Source organism: Canis lupus, chromosome 15 (genome assembly GCF_003254725.2).
Source record: "Canis lupus dingo isolate Sandy chromosome 15, ASM325472v2, whole genome shotgun sequence".
Taxonomy (NCBI): Eukaryota; Metazoa; Chordata; class Mammalia; order Carnivora; family Canidae; genus Canis; species Canis lupus.
Window position 1 is genome coordinate 55,791,070 of NC_064257.1, and position 22,565 is coordinate 55,813,634.

At 36.9% G+C, this 22,565-nt stretch overlaps 1 protein-coding gene across 5 annotated transcripts in view; it reads left to right on the forward strand.

The window, feature by feature from the left end:
• The window catches only part of RXFP1 (relaxin family peptide receptor 1), a 96,432-nt gene that overhangs the window by 38,804 nt on the left and 35,063 nt on the right, over positions 1-22,565 (forward strand). For 4 of the 5 annotated variants that reach the window (XM_025439126.3, XM_025439123.3, XM_025439125.3 and 1 more), the window contains 2 exons: positions 14,101-14,199; positions 17,991-18,096. In XM_025439126.3, the coding sequence (XP_025294911.1) occupies positions 14,101-14,199; positions 17,991-18,096 (205 nt within the window). Of the gene's footprint in view, positions 1-14,100; positions 14,200-17,990; positions 18,097-22,565 lie in introns of those variants that run through there. The other variant, XM_035699332.2, reaches the window with a different exon arrangement.

Below are 22,565 nucleotides of genomic sequence, written 5' to 3' on the forward strand. Positions count from 1 at the left end.
CCGAGTAGAAAGTGAAGAATGCCTGTGAAATAGTAGCAACAGTAGAAATGAACTAGAAACAGGTGTTCGCGACCTGGTATGCAAACACGCTAACTCGCTAACAAACTCCATTATCACTGTTATCAAATGTGTTAGTTTCCTTAAGAAATACTGATGCTGTATTGGTTACGGTCCTCTAGAAATACACACACACATACACACACACACACAGAACTCTGGTCAAAACCTCAACAGTGGTCCGTTGACATGCATGAGTAGACTGGAACATCTGGAAGGATAACAGAATTTTACCACCAGCTTTAGGGCCCAGCTGATAAAAATGATGAAATGCAGTTATTTCTCTTGCATCTCATTACCGAATTCCCTTCACCAGCCGTAGGTTTTTTTCTCTTTTCTTTTTACAGTATCCAGATAATTTGTGTTTCCCCGTCTGTTCGTTTTTAAGATATTCATGTTTATATTCTGTTTACTGCTAATTAAATTAAGTCAGAAAGTTGGTTCCTTTCACAATATGTAAACCTCATGCATATTTGAATAAACAGCATTAAATATATTTACAATCACATAAAACATAGTATCCTAACATATAAATAAAAGAAAAACCCACAGCCAAAAATCACTTTTAGAGGGATCATTTACAACTTAACAGTATATTGCCAGATTAAAAAAATCTTTTTTGGGGATCCCTGGGTGGCGCAGCGGTTTGGCACCTGCCTTTGGCCCAGGGCGTGATCCTGGAGATCCGGGATCGAATCCCACGTCGGGCTCCCGGTGCATGGAGCCTGCTTCTCCCTCTGCCTATGTCTCTGCCTCTCTCTCTCTCTCTGTGTGACTACCATAAATAAATGAAAAAAAAAATTTTTTTTTAATCTTTTTTGTAATGGGAGGGGGGACTTTTCCTTAATTAGAACTTTTTTTTAATTTTTTTTAATTAGAACTTTCAAAATACATCCTAAAAAATATTTCCAAGCTATTTAGCATTGACACCAATAATAATTACTAAAGTAAGTCAAATCAAAATAGTAGTAATAAAATTTAGCAGAGTCATCAAAAAAAATGAAACACCATTAAATAAATTAAACTGATTCCCCATGTATTGAACTGGAATGTGAACTAAATATATTTAGGGAAAAAATACAACTTTTGTGTTATCACAGGCTTTTGAAACAAGCACTCTTATTTAGCTATTGAATTCCCAATTTTCTTTAAAAAAATAATTTCTCAATAACGGAATAGTGTACTGAATACAAAAATAAAATAAAATTTCTCAGAATAAAAAGTATAACACATCTACTTACTGAACATTTTTCATGGACACAATGCAAACAAAAGCAATGATTTAAAGTTTTCCATTGCATCCACAAGAATCCCTTTTTCCCTAAAACATTTGGGCAATACAGAATTTATAGACATATGTAGACATACACGTGTCAAAATCAATTGCACCATTTCTATAACTTTGATCCTTACTGATAAACTTCAATATGGAAATGTACAGTTTTTCCCCCTGAGTTACACCATTTGATATAATTCTCATACAATTTGCATATGTTTTTGCTATGTATCACACTAACCCATTTTTCATCTCTACTCTGAACTATCACAGATACAAACAGGCTAGAGACCAAAAAAAATGTCTTTAGGAATCATTAGAGCAGTATTTGTTGCAACAATGACAAACCAGAAAAAAAGAGGGACGTTCTACTTTTGCAGCTACAACACTCAGATACTTGGGAGAATCCATCTGGGTAAATAACAAGGGAACTGAATTATAAAAAGGTGAGGACCCTCATGTAGAAATCACTTATGTCCATTTTAAACTGTGCGCTTACTCAGTAGTAGAAATGAAATATTAAAGTAGAATCAAATTGTCAGATACTATGGCATTTATTCACTACCTCTAGATGCTTATTTAAAAAGAACTCTGCATTTCCAGATTACAAATTTGCTAGCATTCCTTCTTTTGTATTTTAGATGGTTGTACAAAAAGGGCTCCCCATGGAAGTTACACCAACCCAACCTCATCCCCCTGTTGGAGCCAAGTTGAATTACTCTATTATGAAGACCCAAGTTCTGATGCTGCCCTCCTGTAGACTCTTTCCTTGAACATTCCTCACTTTAGCACAGGAAAAGGATGTCTACAGGAAAAAAGATGAAGACATTTGTTCTTCTTTTTCCATGTTGGTATTTCTATAATCCACAGGGGAAATAGAAATCTCTTCTAATACATTTTGAATGGTGTAGTAGGTTAGTACCTGCTAAAAATTTTGTATACTAGAACCTCAGAATGTGATCTTACTTGGAAATAACATCTTTGCAGATGTAATGAAGGTAAAGAGGTTCTGGTTTCCCCAGAATCTGCTGCAAAGGAAAAGAGAGGACAAGAGGACCCTCCTACTCTCTCTCTCTCTCTGGTCCAGGCATCTGGTGCAGAGTAGGAATGGCAAAGCCCACCCTTTTTTGTTTTTCAGAATCAGTGCTCATGTATAGGCCTTTGAAGATCAAATGCCAAGAATCTGACTCCTTTTGTTATCTACAAGCTTCTGCGTGGTCCTTTCCCCAGGCAAGGAAAGTGGAAAATTTTAGCTGCTTGCTGTAGGAAAAAGAACAGAGAATGCAAAAAATTCAAGGGAAGAAAAACTTCGTTAATACCCCAAAATATGTTCCTGTCACTGGCTTGGCACTTACTAATCTATGAGAATTAGATAAACAGTATTTATTTATGAGTGTGATGGTGGTGATATATATTTTTACATTGTAGAAGGATTTTAAGAATGTTTAAAGTGTATTCAAGGACTCCTTTAATTTTTCGTTGGGCCTGAATTGAAAATTCCAGAAAACCAAATATTCCTTCATTTCCTAAATACAGCTTTTTATACAGCTGTCTGAATGACAGCAACACCAGGCAGTTTGATGTAGAACTTAGCTTTTCTCATTTTAGAATATTCCATTTAGAGTTGGTGGCTTACCTTTTTTAAGGTAATGCAAGAGGAAAGGTGATATCGGTCATGAATATGCATTAATACAAAACCATACATTGTGTGTTCAAAAATACCTGGTTTTCTATTTCTTATTCTCAAAATAGCATTGGAAATACCGAAGTAACTGAACCCTTGACTTTTCTGTACACACAAACCTCAGTTTATTTTTTTTAAGTTTTTATTTAAATTCCAGTTAATTACCATAGAGTATAATATTAGTTTCAGGCATATACCACCTGTGAACCTACACTTCCTTACAACACCTGGTCCCCTTCACAGCAAGTGCACGCCTTAATCCCATCACCTGTTTCATCCATCCACCCACCTCCTCTCTGGTAGCCATCAGTTTGTTCTCTATAATCAAGAGATTCTTGCTTTGCTTCTCTTTTTTTTTCCCCCTTTTCTCAACAAACCTCAATTTAACCTCAAGTTTGTTTATCCAACCACGCTTAACAATGTTTGGGTTAACTTCACAAAAATTTCCATCTAAGAACTCTTCCTATAACGGACAGTTTCTTTAGTGGCCTTAATTTCCTCTACAATAAGCCCAGGATGTCAACTCCCCCCCTTAATTTCTTCAGAGTTGCCTCCAAAGATTTTAAGAGCCTACAAAGAGGCTAATCAAATTACTCTTGTCATTTCCAATGCAAGGAGATCCCACATAGTTAGTTGGGAGAATCATTCTGCATGGCCAGCCAGCATCCAAAGGCTTATTCTAATGACCCGGGGCACCTTTACTTTGGGGATCATTACTTTCTGAGACAAAGATTCTCCATATGTTCCAAGAATGGGTGCTGAGAATTGAGTAAATGTCCGAGAATCAGGAATGCTCCACTTTACATAAATCCAAACTTTATAAATTATTCATTCATTAGTCAATAAGCAGGTACACTATAACCCATAGGACTTATACTTTAATTTTAATAAAAAAGGAGACCGGGACACCTGGTGGCTCAGTAGGTTTAGCGGCTGCGTTCAGCTCAAGTCCTGATTCCCAGGGTCCTGGGATGGAGCCCTGGATGGAGTCTGCTTCTCCATCTCCCTTTCCCTTTTGCTCCCTCTGCATGTGCTCTTTCTCTGTGTCAAAAGGATAAATACAATCTTTATAAATAAATAAATAAAATTTTAAAAAATTAAAAAGGAGACCATTTAAACACAGCATTCTTATACCCTCCCTTGTTCTGGCTTCCTCTCAGACAGACTCAAGTCCCTTAACTTTTGGTTCAAAATCCAAATATCCAAGGTACCCAGAAGTGGCTCCTGCAAATTTATGGGAACTCTTGGGAAGCCAGCTCTGAGAACCAGCAGCAGCAATGTCTCCTGGGGGCTAGTGAGAGGTGCTAGAGTTCTGAACTCTACCCCTAGAAATGCTCATCTTGGAGGCAGTATGGAAGCCCAGAAATCTGCATTTTAACAAGCACAGCAGATGAATATCATACGTGTTAATGTTTTGAAATGATTCACTTCACTATGCACAATTTTATTACCATATTCAGAATACCTAAAAAGTGATTAGTGAGTGCAGAGCAGTGGTTTTTCAAACTTCAGTAGGCTTCTTAAAACCTAGATGGCTCAGCCCCAACACCAATTTCTGTCTGATTCATTGCCTCTAGAATGATGCTCAAGAATTTGCTCTTCTTCAAAGTCCCCAAGTGATGCTGATACTGCTGGTCCTGCATCTACATTTTGAAAACCAGTGATCTAGGCATACTCTTTCTTGTGCAAATGCAAAAGCAAACACTTTACAAAATGTATGGCATCTTATAACAAGAATTTAACAAAAGTCAGGATATTTCTTTAAGGCTTGCCTTCTCCTTTCATCCTACTAGCATGCATTGTCAATCCTAAGTGGAAATATAAGATGCAGCATTTCCAAACATATTTCACCATGGAGCTCTCTTCTCATGGAGAATCCCAGGAAACTATTTGAGGAAAGCCTAATATAGCACCATAACAAATTAGTGCATTCAAGAAACCTGGACCTTTCCCATTTGCATCCAGACCTCATTCCTTGAACCTCCACTGCTTCCCCTCACCCCACACCTGTGCCAGGAGAATCTGAGAGCATGGAGGGGGGGGTGCCTTGTCCAAAATTCTGATGGATGTGTAATCCACTTTTCCATAACTAAATTATAACAAATACTTGGTGCAAGTGAAATAATATTTTAATATTTCCTATACCATATTTTACATATGCTAAAACTACCTTTGTGGTCACTGAAGTATATTAAAAATGCATCAGTTTATAAGATTATTTCCCACTATACTCTCATAAGGAGATAAAATGCATATGTAGATAAGCATGGGATGAAGCAGACTATAGTAAGCGTAATAAGAAAGATATAAGCAAAATATCCTTAAATGAAGGATCACTTGCATTAATCTTATTTGAGCTCTTAACTCATTATTAACAGCAACTTTGCTAAAAGAGAAGAAGCATGCTCCTTCTGATTGTCAAGATTTTTCTGTTGCTAAATCTAGCTGTGCTCCACTGCATGTGGCAAGGGCTCCAGCTGGCTGGGGTGAATTTCATAGTGCAGTTCTCCCAAAACATGTTCTAAGACTCACCTGTGACAGCAGGTGGAAAATATAGATCCCTAGACCCCATACTGACATAAATCAGAATGTCCAGTAGAAGAGCCTGGAAAACTGTGTTTTTGAAAACTGCTTCAGTTCCCAAATTTTATTGTTGAATAAGAGACTGGGTTTTCTCTGAAGTGTGTTTGAGGATAAAGCCTCATTCATTCATTCTTTCATTCACTCAGCGAGTATCTACTGAGCTCATGCAGCATGCACCATCAGCCTCTTCTCGGTCTATGTCATTAATTTGTATCCACACTGTGTTAAATAACAAGTATTCAACTAAATAAATTGGTCAAATTGGCTTTATTTAACTATTCGTGAAGTAAGCTGCATGCAAGCTAGCAGGTAGAAACTGTTAAGCAAAAGAAAGGAAGGGTTTCTAAAGCCAGAGAGGGAGCCAAAAAAAAAAAAAAAAGGAAAGGAAATTATTAACAAAGAATGCATTGTTTTAAGCAATGTTGCCCTCCTAAGAGAAATAGAAGAGATTTATCAGCGGATTACCTCCTAGTCCTGACCCGGAAATTTTAGGTTGGCTGGTTAAAGATCACATTTCTGGGCAGTTAAGACTAGTTAGGTTAGGTATTAAGGCTTGGTTTGCCAACATGGGGATTAGCACCAGTGACACCACCTGGGGCCTACTGTCTCCTTTTTAACAGTAGCATCATTACATCATATTTTAGCTAGAAAAATCTCTTTTTTAGTAAGCATATATGTCATCAATGCTATTCATGCAGTAGTACCAATACATAGGAACCCATAACCCCTACCACAATGTTCTTTTAGGACAGTGCTTGTTATACTACCCTGTGAGGCCTCAAGAGAAATCAGAGAATCAAACTTCAGTGGGGGGATCCCTGGGTGGCGCAGCGGTTTGGCGCCTGCCTTTGGCCCAGGGCGCGATCCTGGAGACCCGGGATCGAATCCCACATCGGGCTCCCGGTGCATGGAGCCTGCTTCTCCCTCTGCCTGTGTCTCTGCCTCTCTCTCTCTCTCTGTGACTATCATGAATAAATAAATAAAATCTTTAAAAAAAAAAAAAAAAAAAAAAACAAACTTCAGTGGGATCATTACTCAAGCATGAAAAACCATTCTGCTCGCTGCCCCCAGACGTCCTTAAAAATGAAAGATTTAAAATATAGAAACCCATCTACTAAGCTGTTTTCTTAAAAATGCTAACTTTCCAATTTTGGCTACAATTCCTATGTTCTATATTCCTGCCTTCTGGTGGGAGGAAGTTATGGGTGGGAAGAAGTAAATGCTTTGGGAAGGCAGAAAGAAAGGTGAAGGCTAATTACTAAAAAGCTTGTGTGTTTGAAAATGTTGCTGTTTAAAAAGAGATCCCCCCCGGAAAAGATATATTCTATTTTGGGAAAGTATAAGCAGGTTTGTCCTGTTTCTTTCTGAATTCTAAAATCCCCCTCATCTATCCTGATATCACCTTTTTTTCTCTTTTTTTTTCTCTTTTTTTTTTCCACTCTGTGTGTGTGTGTGTCTGTGTTGTGTTTAGGTACAATGAGGTAGAGAGAGAGAGAAAAGGAGGAGGATTAAGAAAAAGAAAAGGCTCCTGGATGGCTCAGTCAGTTAAATGTCCAGCTCTTGGTTTTAGCTCAGGTCATGATCTCAGGATCAGGGATCAAGTCCCACATAGGCTTCCACGCTCAGCAGGCAATCTGCTTGAGATTCTTTCTCACCCTCTCCCTGCACCCCCACTCTCTCTCTCTCTAAAATAAGTAAATAAGTATTTTTTAAAAGAAAAGAGAAGCAGCATAAATAGCTACACTGTGTGGATTTGTTGGACCAAAATATTGCAACCAAGGCCATATATAGAGAACCCCTTAAAATAGCCAGCAATGGTAAGGGGCAAAGGATTAGTGCAGGGCCCCAAGCCTATGATTTTAAGCACTACACTATCAGTTAATGGTAAAAGTGTCACAAATTGAAATAGTTCATTTGTACGAGTTCAGTTCAATATAGGGCCTGCTAAGAACCAGAGTGAGACAATCAACATCTGCGGGCACTCCCCCAACCCCCTGATCTCATAAATTCCCTTGTGGCAGTGAAACACTAACCACAAAAACACCCTGTGTTCTGGAACACTGTCACTTCACCCAATATCCATTGCTGTTTTCTGAGGTCTGGGTGGATGTGTCAGGGACAGGAACATGAACGTGGAGTGTGTACCTCCTTCTCCTCCTGCAAAGCCAACAAGGCACTGGCAGCCTGCAAGGAGGAATTCTTCAGACTTTTGCACACGAATGCCACCCTCGCTCCATAGATACACCATAAACTTGCTTATAAAAATAATCAATACCTCAACATATCCAGGCACAAATTACTTATCTTACATGTTTTATTTATAACATTTATAAATGTGTTAAAAATCATAACATAAATATGAAACTTTATTTTATTAAATTAATTTTTTAGTAATACTTTGGTGATTTCCAATGCTTTCACTGATTCCACAAGTTACAATAGTGGTGAACATAAATTCCAGTTAATATCTACTTCTGATTGTTATTCAAATGAATTTTTGTATAATTCATGCAAATCTGATGTAAGAGCCTAAATATGGAAACGAAATAGACGACAGAAAAATAGATAATAGATAGTAATAGCTGGTAAAAATAAAACCTTTTATTTATTTATTTAGTTTTAGTTTTTAATAGCTGGGTATTTAAAGCCGATATCACACTGAAGTTGGAATTCTGTAGGTAGACTATCAAACTGATAAATCATGTATTTGGTCTAGAAAAGAGAATATGAAAATAATTTTATTATTTTAACTCTAGTAATTTCTAATAATGTTTCACTTAAACTTCTTAGAAGCAGTTTTTCCATCCGTACATGGAAATGACAATAATGATCGAATAGAGCTATGCAGACAAAATAAAGTCCCTACTACAGTTTAGTAGGTATTTGCTAAATACAAGTTCTTTTAGTGCTAAGTGCTAACATCCAACTTCTCTATTAAAATGGAGGAATCAAACCTTCTCACAGAATTCTCCTTTCTTATATCTAATGATATGAACCAAGTTTTTAAAAGTAAAAACTTGCCCAAAAGCCAACAAACACAGCCAAACCAGGAAAGGGGGACAAGCCAAAGCCATAAACCAAAACCTGACAGCCAAGGAAACAAATAGATGCAGAGAAATGTTGAAAAGTGTCATCATTTCTGTAGTGAGGTCACAGAACTAAACTACATGAAAGCTCAGAGTTTCAGGGAAAAAATGCAGTGTTTAGTTCTCACTCACAAGTTTATACTTGAGCTCCCCAAATGCTGTAGATGTCCGATCACATGTAAACCATATTTTAGTCCAATAATTCAAATAGTCTCTGTATCTATCAGGGCTTAATGCATGAAACAGAACCCATTCTAGATCTGTTGAACAGAAATTAGATACTTACAAAATTCCCAGTAAAGCTGGAAGAGTGGATGATGACAGCAAGGCTCCCATTGATGCCATTGAATCAACAGCACCCCAACAAAGCCATAATCCAGAGACTGAGTGGCTACACCACCACTGTTGATTCTGCTGCCCCTGCTGCTAACAGAACCACCTCTTTGCACCCGCAAAGCTGGTGATAACGCAAATAGCCTATAGCCCTACCGCTGCTTCAATTGCCTCTTTTTTTTTTTTTTTTTTTTTTTTTATGATAGTCACAGAGAGAGAGAGAGAGAGAGAGGCAGAGACACAGGCAGAGGGAGAAGCAGGCTCCATGCACCGGGAGCCCGACGTGGGACTCGATCCCGGGTCTCCAGGATCGCGCCCTGGGCCAAAGGCAGGCGCCAAACCGCTGCGCCACCCAGGGATCCCTCAATTGCCTCTTAATACAACGTCTCTGTTTTAGATACACCAATAGGAAAGTGATCTCTACCTTTCTTTTACCAACCAAAACGTGTGAGTACACCCGATCCTGGCTGTATAGGAGATGTGAGGTAGTGTCGTAAGCTTTTCAGTCTCTGCTTTCCAGGAACACCGATGGAGGGGGAATTGAACGGAGGTTGGACAAGCCAATCTATGGTATCCAATGCAGCTCTGCAATACATGGCCATATCCCTCGTAATCTACCCCTTTGGTGACTCAATCAGTACCCATAAGCATTTCTCTCTCAACTTATTTAGCCCAAGGTGACATTGAGTCTGGATTCTGGTCAACAATCTGGCAAACTACTGCTTGAGCTAGCGCATTGAATCCAGAAACCCATATTAAAGAGCTTTGCCCAATCAAAATTACAGTCCCTCCTCCTGGTCTAGTACAGTCAGAAGATGTTCCCACACAATTTCCTTGGGTTTCTGCTTATATGAAATAGCAAATTCTTATGGTGCCGATCTTTTTATTTCCTAAATGTTTGGCTTCTGGGGTGTGCTGGGATCTGACTCTGATTATGATAGGCTGGGAGATGACAAAGAAGGATCAACGTGTGGGGCCTGGAGAGACCTCACATGTTATTTACCTCAAGTAAAGCAACCAGCATGTCTCCAACAAACCACAGCCAATCTCATGGGACAAGGGAAGGGAGCTGCTTCTGCTGACAGGAACGGTTGCATAGGATAAGGATTTGGAGCATTCAAATTCAACTCTACACATTCAAATGTCCTATTACAGTTCAGGGGGTCTCCTCCCTTCCAAATCAGTGTCCTAAAGTTCACTTAAAAGAGATAACAAAACATGAATTAGGCTTACACTGTCACCTTGGTAACCCATTGGATCAGATTCTGATTTGAGGTAACATCAACCCTGAGATCACAGAGATTTAAAAAAAATTACCTTAGAGTAGTCATGGAAGCTCTCTGGTTCTCTAAACTTTCTCGAACTGATAATGTTAAACCCTGGGCCTGTCCCATTTCCTTGCTTTAATCTCTCCAAGACATCTCCATAGCTATCCTAATCCACAACCCTTGAAATTCCTCATTTTCATTCTAATGATTTATGGTAACAACCACTTTGCCAGACTGTAGCCTTCCAAGAGGCATGTTGTAAGGAAGCCTTAAGACATCATTTAAGTAACTTCTTTGTCACAGTGTACCATAAATTTTGAGAGTCCTATTTTCGGATAGTGACAGTATTGCCATTATCTTCAAAACGGACCAGGTCAGATCATCAATCCAATGTTTCCATCCTTGAGAGTCTGTTATCTTCAATCCCCTCTGGGAGGAGGAAACAAACCACTCTAGCTTGGGGGTGGGGAGGAGCTCTTAAGAAAAAAAGAGATTTCATACAGGGAAGAAGCTGTTTATGGAATCACTGTAAAGGCTATAGAGAGAGGAGTCAGGAGCGGGAAAACAAACCACCATAATTGCAAGCTCAAGATCAAGAAGCATCTGCTGCTGTTGCTACTAGTCACTGGTGTGTCACTAGTGCACCCAATCCTCTCCCTACCTGTGAAACTGAACGCTGAGGCTGACTGCACTAACTGCCCCAACTTGCACTACATACCCACAAGACGGGTATCCGCAAACTTCCAGTCTCACTTGCATGCATCCAAAAGGTAGAAACTTATCTATCACAAGAACCCTAGCTGCCCGAGGTCTGGAAAACAGAGATTTGAGTTACCAACTTCTAAAGAACAACAAAGCCATTCTAAACCCAGTAGAGAAAGGGGAGGAGCCAACTTCACAAAATCTGCCTGGGTCTCAATAACTTGTAGTCTCTATTTAGCTGTACAAGCTCAGTCTTTCCAATTCCCTCCCCTTCTTCCTGTTTCTCTGCCTGAGGTCATCCTCATGATGTCAAAGGCTGGGGATGGCTGGGTTTTGCCATTTCTAGGATATTGTTACTGGCCACCTAGTTACTGGTGCCCAGCTGAGGTCTCGTGCCAAAGTCTGCAGTTCGTAAGCTGGAGGGCCATCACTCCTCTCTCTCTGAACTGAGATCTCATTATATTACTTTGCTACTTTTATTTTGAAGTCTTCTGTAATAGATCAGTTTTAAAACTAATGAAGCATGCTAAAGGAGAGAGAATATTTATTTTATTTTTAAGATTTATTTTTTTATTGAAGTTCGATCTACCAACATATAGTGTAACATCCAGTGTTCATCCCATCAAGTGCCCCCCTCAGTGCCCGTCACCCAGTTACCCCATCCCCCCACCTGCCTCCCCTTCCACTACCCTTTGTTCCTTTCCGAGAGTTAGGAGTCTCTCATGTTTTGTCACCCTCTCTAATTTTTCCCACTCATTTTCCCTCCTTTCCCTTATAATTCCTTTCACAATTTTTTATATTCCCCGTATGAGTGAAACCATGTGATGATTGTCCTCCTCCGATTGACTTACTTCATTCAGCATGATACCCTCTAGTTCCATCCACGTCAAAGCAAATGGTGGGTATTCATCTCTTCTGATGGCTGAGTAATATTCCATTGTATATATAGACCACATCTTCTTTATCCACGCATCTGTCGAAGGACATCAAGGTTCAGAAGGAGAATATTTTAAACACAATGTTTAAACAATCTTCTTTCCAATTTTTTGCATTTGGTGGGATTTCTTTATAAAAGGAAGTCTAATTTTACAAGTTATATATAGCATTTGTGTTAGTATACCTTTCCTTTTCCAAAGATGGTCTTCATGGAGGAGTTAATGAGCATGGAAAAATAAAAAAATAACCTGGAGAAGGGGGGAATTTTTTTTTATAAATTTATTTTTTATCGGTGTTCAATTTGCCAACATATAGAATAACACCCAGTGCTCATCCCATCAAGTGCCCCCCTCAGTGCTTGTCACCCAGTCACCCCCACCCCCTGCCCACCTCCCCTTCCACCACCCCTAGTTCGTTTCCCAGAGTTAGGAGTCTCTCATGTTCTGTCTCCCTCCCTGATATTTCCCACTCATTTTTTTCTCCTTTCGAGAAGGGGGGAATTATTACAAATCATATTGCATCAGATATGAGCATATTCCCAGAAACTTACTTTTCAGTTTTGGGCAACTTGATACATTGTGGGGACCATTCACCAATCCAGAGAATTTAGGAGTAACAAAGATTATATGGAAAAATATAATGAGTTGCATATTAAAAATATTGAATTTGAGATGCCTATAGTAAACTGATCACATATTATTACAGTAGAAAAAGTGCAGGTTGAAGATATAATTTGGAAGTCCTCTGATAAGAGTTGGAACCATGGTTATGATAAAGACCATGTCACCAAATCCATGCCACTGAACAAAGTTGTAATGTCTGGATTCAAGTCTCAGATTTGAATTATACATCCATGGCAGAAATCATTTATAAAACTCATGCCAGATTTGGGGCCCCTGAGTGGCTCAGTAGGTTAAGCGCCTGCCTTTCGTTTGGTGGGCTATGTATGATCCAGGGTCCTGGGATGGAGCCCTGTTTTGGGCTCCCTGCTCAGCAGGGAGCCTCGTCCTCCCTCCCTCTCCTCCCTGCTCCTGTTCTCTCTCACGCTAGCTCTGTCACTATTTCTGTTTCTCCTTTCAAATAAATAAATAAAATCTTTTTAAAAAAAATCAGTGCTAGATTTAATACTAGTTTTTAAAATCAGGATAAACTTTATAGTTTTTATCATCTGCTCATATGTTTATGCATCCTTAAAGAATCCTGACAACATTCTGAAAAAAATTTAGAACCTCTGGAAAGGATCACATCCATACTTTCCCAGTAGGATGAAAGTTTGTACCATCTGCAAAGATCTCCAAAGAAGTTGTGCCTACATTCCCATTCATTGTCCATTCTATCACCTGATTGGCTTCATTGTCTCTTATGTTTAAAAATAACTAAAAGGTCATAAGGAATTTTGTGAAGAAGACTTATTTTCATTTTTTCTCCCTAATGAAAGACTTTTACTATTGTGGGGTTTTTTTCAATGATACAGGCTTTTAATATCAAAATCAGGAAATATAGATGATAAAATATGTAAGCGATCAGAAGATAATTCCCCTTAAAAACATCCATGACACCATGATGCCCTTAAAAAAATGGAATGCAATCATGCTGGTCATGTTATTTTTCTTCTTCTTTTCTTTAACAATCATGACTGTCTATCCATGTTAACACACCTCCAACATCAGTTTAAATGATAGAAGATTAACCATAATATAATTAATATACTATGAACAGTGTGCTATATTCCAATACTTAAGAAAGTACTGTCTCTGAAAATGTGATTCAAACTCTACTTGCTGGGACATGTGGGTGGCTCAGTGGTTGAGCCTCTGCCTTTGGCTCAAGTCATGATCCCGGAGTCCCTCATCGGGCTCCCTGTGGGGAATGTGTCTCTGCCTCTTTCTGTGTGTCTTTCATGAATAAATGAACAAACAAACACTACTTGCTGAAGAATCACCTATAGTGCCCACAGTGGAGACTTGGAGACCCATCTCAGACCTATGTAATCAGGGCTTCTAGGTGGGGGGGGGGGGGGACCCAGAAATTCACATTTGTCAACAAACTCCCAGATGATATTTATCTCACTAAGATTGAGACTGTCTTATTCACTTTAAAGAAAAGAGTTATTTTTCCCAACACACCAGAATATTTCAGTTTTCTTGAACTTTTCTGCTCTCTGACTTATTTTAGGAGACAACAACGGATGGCCTTTGCAATTTGACAAGTATGTTGCCAATTACTACAGAATGACTTCCTCATATCCCTTTGAGGCACAAACATCTGAATGCTGTAAGTAATCAGTGGCATTGAGTCTCCTTTCCCATGAGTTCAAAGAAAATATCATGTTTTTAAAAGTTACATCCAACATATTTTTATTAAAAAGGTCAATTATAGTTTTCTAAAACAAACTCTATTAGACATGCAGCCTTAATTTGAGAATTTTATTTAAAAGTGACTCAGAGATCTTAAGTTTGAAAGCAATATATATCATGCCAGGTATTGTTGTGAACACAATTAATGTCCCTCAGGGTTGCTATTTTATGGTGGGTTTTTTTTTCACAGTCATTATAGCCTCTGATACCAAGGAAACTGTAGAAACAGAAGAGCAGAGAAGCTGTTTGCATTTCAGTGTTTGCAAGTGAAAAATCTTCTGAGGTCTAAACTACTTTAGAACTACAAAAAAGCCTCATTAATTATAACCTGCTATGCTTAGTCACATACTGAGAATTTCTAAAAACACTGAAGGGGCTGTGGGAGGGTATAACCTCAGGACAGGCTGTGATATTTTAGAACAGGAAGATCTTGTAAATAGCTCCTTTTAAATAAATTTTGTTTATTGTAATAAATTATGCAAATGTAAATTTGTGCTTTAGAGTTATCATTTTGATCCTAGCTTTACAAAACCTTGGTTAAATAGTGGGCGAGTGTGTGTGTGTGGGGGAATCCTTTACTATAATTTTTCCTTTATGTTCTATCACAAATAGTAAAGTATAGCTTTTTTTAAAAAATGTTTAATTTTTTTATCTTCAGTATTCAAATGCGATTAATAAAAAAAATACTAACAGGCCCCAATTTAAGGAAGCATGCATCCATTCTGTAAACCCACAAGCTACTCAGCAATCTGTCTCAGCCTCACATTTTCTCACAGAGACCAAATTACTGAGCATTGAAAGGCTGAAACCTTTTGGGAAAGAAAAAAGGTAACAGACATAATTCAACTGCTAATATCATACAAAAAAATTAATGGATTATGTCATGTTACTGCAAAACATAGATTTTTGTTGTTGTTTGATTAGTCTTTTCATGTCTTAAATTTTAATTGAATATTTTTATATCTCTTTATTCCCAAGTGGGTTTTCAGCAGTTTATAATAGAAATATGACTACCAACAGATTTAAGCCATTAATATAATATATAAGACAAAAATTCAACAGTGAATGGGAAAGAGAATGGGAAGAAAATTTATATAAGGAAATCCTCACTGAGAAGTTCAATAACTGTCCAAAGCTTAGTTCTGAATTTTGTAGTAATCAGGCTAAAGAAGGAAAATAATGGGTAGCAAAACTTTTATAGCCTGGCTTGTAGAGCAAAAACAAACAAATGGGGGGAAAAAAACAGATCAAGTCAGCGAAAGAAATAACTTTTTGCCTAATCCTGAATTTTGGGAGAAATGTGTCCTAAGTGTAACTTCATAGGAAGTTTACATGGCTAACTTCTATATCATTTATACAGTAAATGATATATCAAAAAAATTAACGGTTTTTATTAAAGAACAAATATATAATTTTAAATTAGAGTTCTTTAAAGAGTGCAGGAAGCAGTGGTAATCAATAATTATTTGTCTTTTTCAAGCATAAAAGCAGTATAAAACAGAATGGAAAATATAGTGTAAAATTTGGGGGTGAAACTTAAAGTTCCTATTGCACCACTTTATTGAAATCAAATTAGTATAAGAATTTATTGGAAATTAAACCGAGAATGGTGTATAATAATTCTTGGTTGGGTGAAAGAATGTGAGAAATTCACATTTATAAAGTCACCTCTCAAGAACAATATCATGGAAAATAAATCAATCATTAACCAATATATTTTTAGAGTTTAAATTTGAGGGATATGTAAAGTACAGAAATTTAGAAAGAATTGTTTACTCAACCATAATTTCACCACTCAGAGGCTACCAGCATTAACTTGCTGGTACGTTTGTCTTTTTTAACATTTTTGAAATTTCCTGTACACACCATTTTTATCATGTTTTCACTTAGCATTTTAGCATAATCAGGTATCCATGCCGTTAAAAGCTCTTTTTGAATATACTATATATGTTTAAGTGTCATAATTTGCTTAATCATTCTTCTGATCTTGGATATTTAGGTGTTATTTTTTCATTTTTCCCCATGACAGGTGACCCTGTAATAAACATATATGAATTATCTTAGCTCCATCAATATAAAAAGAAAAAAGATGTTGGAAGTAATGCTAATTTCACTCCCTCCATTTTTACCCCTCCTAGTCTCACACTCAAAACCTTCATCCTCTCTCCCAACCCACACCCTTCCTTCCCCACAACACTCATGTTAGACGTGGCTTTAACTTGGAGACAGAATCAGTTTTCAGATAGCCATAGCCAAAATGGTTACTTACAATCATAAAACTGTTTAAAAGTTCTTGGCGGAGGCTCTGTTTACTAAAAACACAAAACCTAAGTTATGATTTTGATCTCTTGTAACCCCGTAAAATAGTCTGTAGAGTTATTTGGGAGGAGAGGAGGAACACCTGTCCCCTCATAGCTGAGCAAAAGGATATTTACTAGGTCAAAGTCTGTAGCCATTCGTGCTGGTTAGTAGTCATCCACCAGCTTTGTCATAGAAATCTCTACTTTGCCGTTAAGAGAATTTTCTGCTCTCTGAAAGCTTTACTGTAAAGATCAAAAACTAGAAACCTACAAACAAAAAATTCTCATAGAAAGTTTTGTTTGTTCTGTGATATTTTAAAATATTTTGAGTTCTCTATTATCATTTTTAATAGATAAGTATATATACAACATTGTATTTCTGGCTTCTTTGAGAAAGTTGGTTGACTTGGTTACACATGTTCCTATCCTAATGTGGCAACAGTTAGGAGAAGCTCTTCCACTGGGACATAGGGACAAGGCCTACACCTATTTTGTGTCAGTCCCCCATAGACATATGAGTCTGTAACCTCGGCTATACAGGTTAGGGTTTCAAAATAAATGTAGATAGGAAGCACTCCTCATGGCTCTCGTGAATCAACCATTTCCCAGGAAGCCAGGAATCAGACTTTATTACACTGAATAACAATCCTATTCTATTACTGAGCTATATAGGAACACATCATTACCAGTCTCTAAGAGACCTTAGAACAATGGGATCACATCTGTAAGACTATCACTACAGCGCCACAAGATGGCCAAAGGCACACATCCAATTCTCCCTCTTTCCAAAACTAGCAGTGAAAATAGAATGGCTGGCTATGCATAAAAAAAGTTCAGTCCCATAAATGACATTTTAGGCATCCTTACATCCCTACATAAGCAAAAGATCATTTTAAAAGAAATCCTTTAACAAACTCCTGAATTTTCCAGAAAAAAAAAATTCTACCAACACTATAGTCCACACCTAGTTCTTCTTTCTCCCTAGTTAAAAATGACTTAGCCTCTCATTAAGGATTTGACTATGCCATTAATAAATACTTTATTGTTAAGTAGCAGCTTTAATATGGACATTAAAGCCCATCACACACTATCATGTCACCCCTGGACATAACCACTCTCCTCGAGTGAGTAAAAGCAGATGCCTACATTCATTTTGCAACAAATGGAGAACAGTCTGCTATTTACAAAAATGCATGGGCTGGTAAATTGTGTGTTCTTAATGTTTTAACATCATTAACATTAAAAGCGAACTTTGTGAACTTAATTTAGAGCATTGTCCATATTGATTAGGTACAACATACTTTTGTACTAAATAATTTTCTCATAGCTTTTCATTTCTTTCTTTTCATTACCCTCCTCTTCCTGGTCCTTCACTATCCCCATTCCTTATGACTTCCTCCTTATTCAGTGGTCGGTTCTGTGCCCATGCAATGTGTTTGCCGAGGTTTAGAGGTTGACTGTGATGAGACCAATTTACGAGCTGTTCCATCAGTTTCTTCAAATGTGACTCTAATGTAAGTAGAAAAGAATGGCTTCATCCTGACGGCCAGAATAGCGCCTGTAAAATTATAATTAAGGCCTTGTCATTATTAATGCATTTTTATTCAAAGATGATGTCATTGTTCTCGGTCAATTATAATGATTGCTGCTATTTATTTTACATTTATTAAATGCTAGGCCCCACTCTAAATTATTCAATATTTTAATCTATTTAGTCTCTGATAATAATCCTATGGAGTATTTAGATACATTAATGTATTTAGACCCTCATAATAATCCTATGACGTATTTAGTATCGCCGTATTTTATCTAAACAAAAGATGTCATCATTTATGTGCTACTAAAGAAAAAGGCTGCCAGTTAAACTATTATATAGAGTTTTCTTAGTATAAGAATTGACATTTATTGAAAGAGCTCTATTAGACTTTGTTGGAAAGACTCTTATCTATAAAAAAAAAAAAAAAACAAGTGAAATAAACTGGATAAAATATTCCCAGAACTTCACATTTAAAATCTAACTCTTCTGAATCACATTGACTCAGATATATTGATTTTTTTTCCAAATAACTCAAACTTATATATATAAAAGAAAATTATCCTCATAGTAAGTGATTTGTTGATCTAGTACTAATTTGAATTCAACAAACTTTAGCAACACAGTCACACACATATGGCTGAAACTTTTCAAAAGAAATCAGTGGAGGATAGATACTTTAATCCAATGTTTTTGCTGAGTGTTTTGTTTCATCCAGATGTTTAAGTGCCTTATGGCTGACTTTTGAGTATATGAAGACAAAATAGGAGTAATTCTTAAGTTTACAAATATGGGCAAGTCCTGCTTTTGCCAACCCAAACCACATAACACAGCAACTCAATTCCTTGAAATATGAGTTGGAGAGGGCTAGAGCTCAGAGTTCCTGTAGACAATAGTACCATCAAATTAACAGAATCAATTGATAGTGACCTGAAGAGTTTATCCAAATTGGTAATGAGCTAAGAACATCAAGTAGGTTAAACCACACACAAAGGCTTGTTTTCCAAAGAAGGTGACAATCCCACCTGAACTAAGGCTAGCATTCTATCCTATCCTCAGGTCACCGTAGCTCTTTGTCATAGTAATTAGTCAACAGAAAACAATAATAATATTTTATTAGAATAAAATAATAATCTGAGATTCTGTGGAGAGTTTCCATGATTTAAATCCTGACTGGACCTGATCTGTATAAAAACTGAGATGATTTCATTCTATTTGCAAAGAGAAACAGTTATCACCCCCATCACTTTTATCAAATTACCAGAAAATCAAAGAATACCCTGATGCTGCCAGTCTCATTTTTCACTTTCTTACAAGTAAGAATTGAATCCATTCTCCCACAACGTAACTAACCTTTGCATAAGAAAGGAAGAGGGGGAGAGAACTGGAAGTTTGCAAGAAGATAGACAATGACTAACCAAAGAGCACATGCCCCTAAAGAATGCCTGAAAGCATTCTGTTTCAAATTAAAATAAAAAACTGTTCTGGCTCAATACATTTATACATACATTCATACAGCCACTCAAAAAGAGGTGTGTACAGTCCTTTGGGCCACCGGTTTTCAGCCCGTGGTATAGAGGAAAAAACGGGATGGAACAACTCCTCATGAAGACAGGCTACAGGAAAGCAAGGGAGAGGAAGGATCCAAGATGACTTCAGGGTTTCCATCCTGAGTAATACAGTGATGGGAGAATGGGGAGACTTGGTGACAGTAAGTGGGTAAGATTAGGACTGCAATTTTAGATGGCTTTTTCAATTTGAGATTAACAGGTCACTCAACAGAAATTCTCAACAGGCATTTGAAGACGTAGTAATGAAGCTCAGGAGTTTATGTTTATAACACCTTATTTTTTGTTAAAAAATAGCAGCTTCTTGTGCTTTGGGTTGAGCAGCTTGATTCAAGTTGTCCATTTCTATTTTTCTCTGCAGAATTCCGACTCACCAACACACCTTGCCCTTATCTTCATTCAATTCCATAGAAAAAAGGAACCGTAGGCTTAACAGCAAATATATTAAAAGAGTAAATATCAAATTTTATCACTGAGTTCCTGCCATATTTTGAATTGGAACTCTCATAGAGAAATACTGGAAATGGAATAGATCATATATAAGTATCAAAGAAACCAATAATCCAAGTAATATTTATTGAAGTTGGGATTTTTAAGACATTTCTCATAAATGCAATTGAACAAGAGAAACAGACAATATGATTATTTATGCATCGTTCTGGCTTCCTAAACATTAGTTTTGACTGTGTGAGGGCTGCCTATAAGATCCTAGAATTTAATCACTAAACTACATAACCTAATTATCAGAACTTTCTTTATCAAAACTACAGCTAGCTTTGACAATAATAATTAAGATAGTTTCTCTCTCACACACACACACACACTTCACTTTGTAAAGAGTCAGAATATTATATTTTAAAACACAAGAATTTATCATAGTAAAAAGGTTTTTGGCTTGTCCTACTCAGTGAGGATAACAACACTTACTTTTTTTTGTTTCAACAGGATATCACAAAAATATTGAGAATGCGATTTGTAAAAATATTTTACTTCATTTAGAAAGAAGTAGCCTTTAAATCCTAGGCACCATTAATAAAAAAAACAACTTTCTAAGAAACATTATTTAGGAGTCCTTAAATAAGCTTTCCTTCCCTCCAGAGTAACCTTCCCACTCCGGTGCAATTAGCCTCTTGCTCTTGGATTCTCTCATAGATCCTCACTTGTGTCTCTTTGAAGCACATCAAACATTTCTCCTTCTACTATAGTGACTGTGGTCCTGATCTTCTCTACGAGAAAAAGGGAAATGCCATAAGCTCAACGGAGGCTTAAAACTTGGTTTTTCTATATAATCTCCAAAATTCCCATAAGAGTATAGTAAACTCTAAACACTGTTTTTGAATTGAATTTACAAGAAAATAAATAAAAATAAAACAAGATGCTGGCCTTTTTAGCCCTGGGCTATAAAACTGAAGTTATCGTCCAAAGAAAACTCTCTATTTATAGATAAAATATGTTATTTGTCACCCAAATGGAGTATAAGCTTCTTAAGAGCAATGATATCCTTTTTTACAAAGTGCAAATGGAAGGCATTCAACATATGTTGAGAAAATGAATGAATGCATGAATGAACACATTTTTAAAAACACACTAAGCTTTCATCAAATTTTTAAGTCAAATTCAAATATTCGACAGTTTATTTTTATACAACACAAACATGTAAACAAGATGTAAAGCAAAACTGAAGAGCCAAGCCACGTGAGAATAATGAGGAAAGCAGGAATTCTCAATTAGCTAACATAAGGAATGAAAGATCCATTTAGTGATAGTCCTTCAGCCTAGAATGATTTCATGAGAGAGTTAGTAGTTAATCAACCTTTGGCATTCATTCATTAAAAAACCACTAAGTGACTGTTATGTATAGTGTTTAAGGACAGTGTTTCTTAAGCTTTTTTTCTTTTCATTATTACCCCCCCCCAGCCCTTTTAGACATTTTTTTCTATTTGTCCCCTCCTGTGAAATTTTAATATTACAAACATACTGTATATCTGTTTATGTATACCTGTTCTTCATCCACTTAAAAAAGTAAGATTTTTTCCCCCCTCCTTGAGAACCAGTTTTCACACCTTGGAGGAACAGCATCCTTATGGAGAATACATGGTCTCCCAGACTCTAGAATAGCATTTTTCAAATTAGATTCCAAAACTGTGTGCTGAGGAGTCTGAGAAACCATTTTGCCTTAAGAAGTTGTGGTAACTGAGTCCTCTTTGCCCATTAAGTATTTCCAAGTGTTTATTCCACAGCAGACAACCTCCAGACAATGTAGTCTATTGCTTACTTAACAAGGAGCATCTTCTCCATCATATTATATAAAGTTAGTGCCAAGTGCATCGTATTATTACAGGTCATCTAGTACAAATTGATGCTTTCACAGTTAAAGAGACCAACAAGGAAAGATTAGAAAGATGATGTATGTGGTTCGTGCAAGGGACTCCAGCTGCAATGGTTTGGATGTTGTTCTGTTTGGTTTGGTTTTTGGTTCTTTAATTTTGTTCCTATTACCTTGCATTGCTTTTCTTAAAAAAATCTATATATATCAAATGTTTAGATCCTTTCCAGTATAACCACAATTATGTGGACCTGGTTTGTGTCAAGCTGCGTATCAAATTGTGACTCAAGGGAAAATCCTTCTATGCAATTTACTAGAAATTGAAATGAAATCATTTATTGAATAATGACAGTTCAATTGTACTTACCAATTAACAGTTTCCTTCATAATTAATTTTAAGAGGAAGTAAAGGTAGTGGGATGTGAGCAATGAAATACTGAAAAATATAAAATTATTTAGGTTCTTGAATGTGCTTTAAACAGAAAACACTTTTTATTTTCACTTCAAAACTGAGATATTTTCTAGTGTCTGTTAAATAAAAAGAGAAAAGGAAAA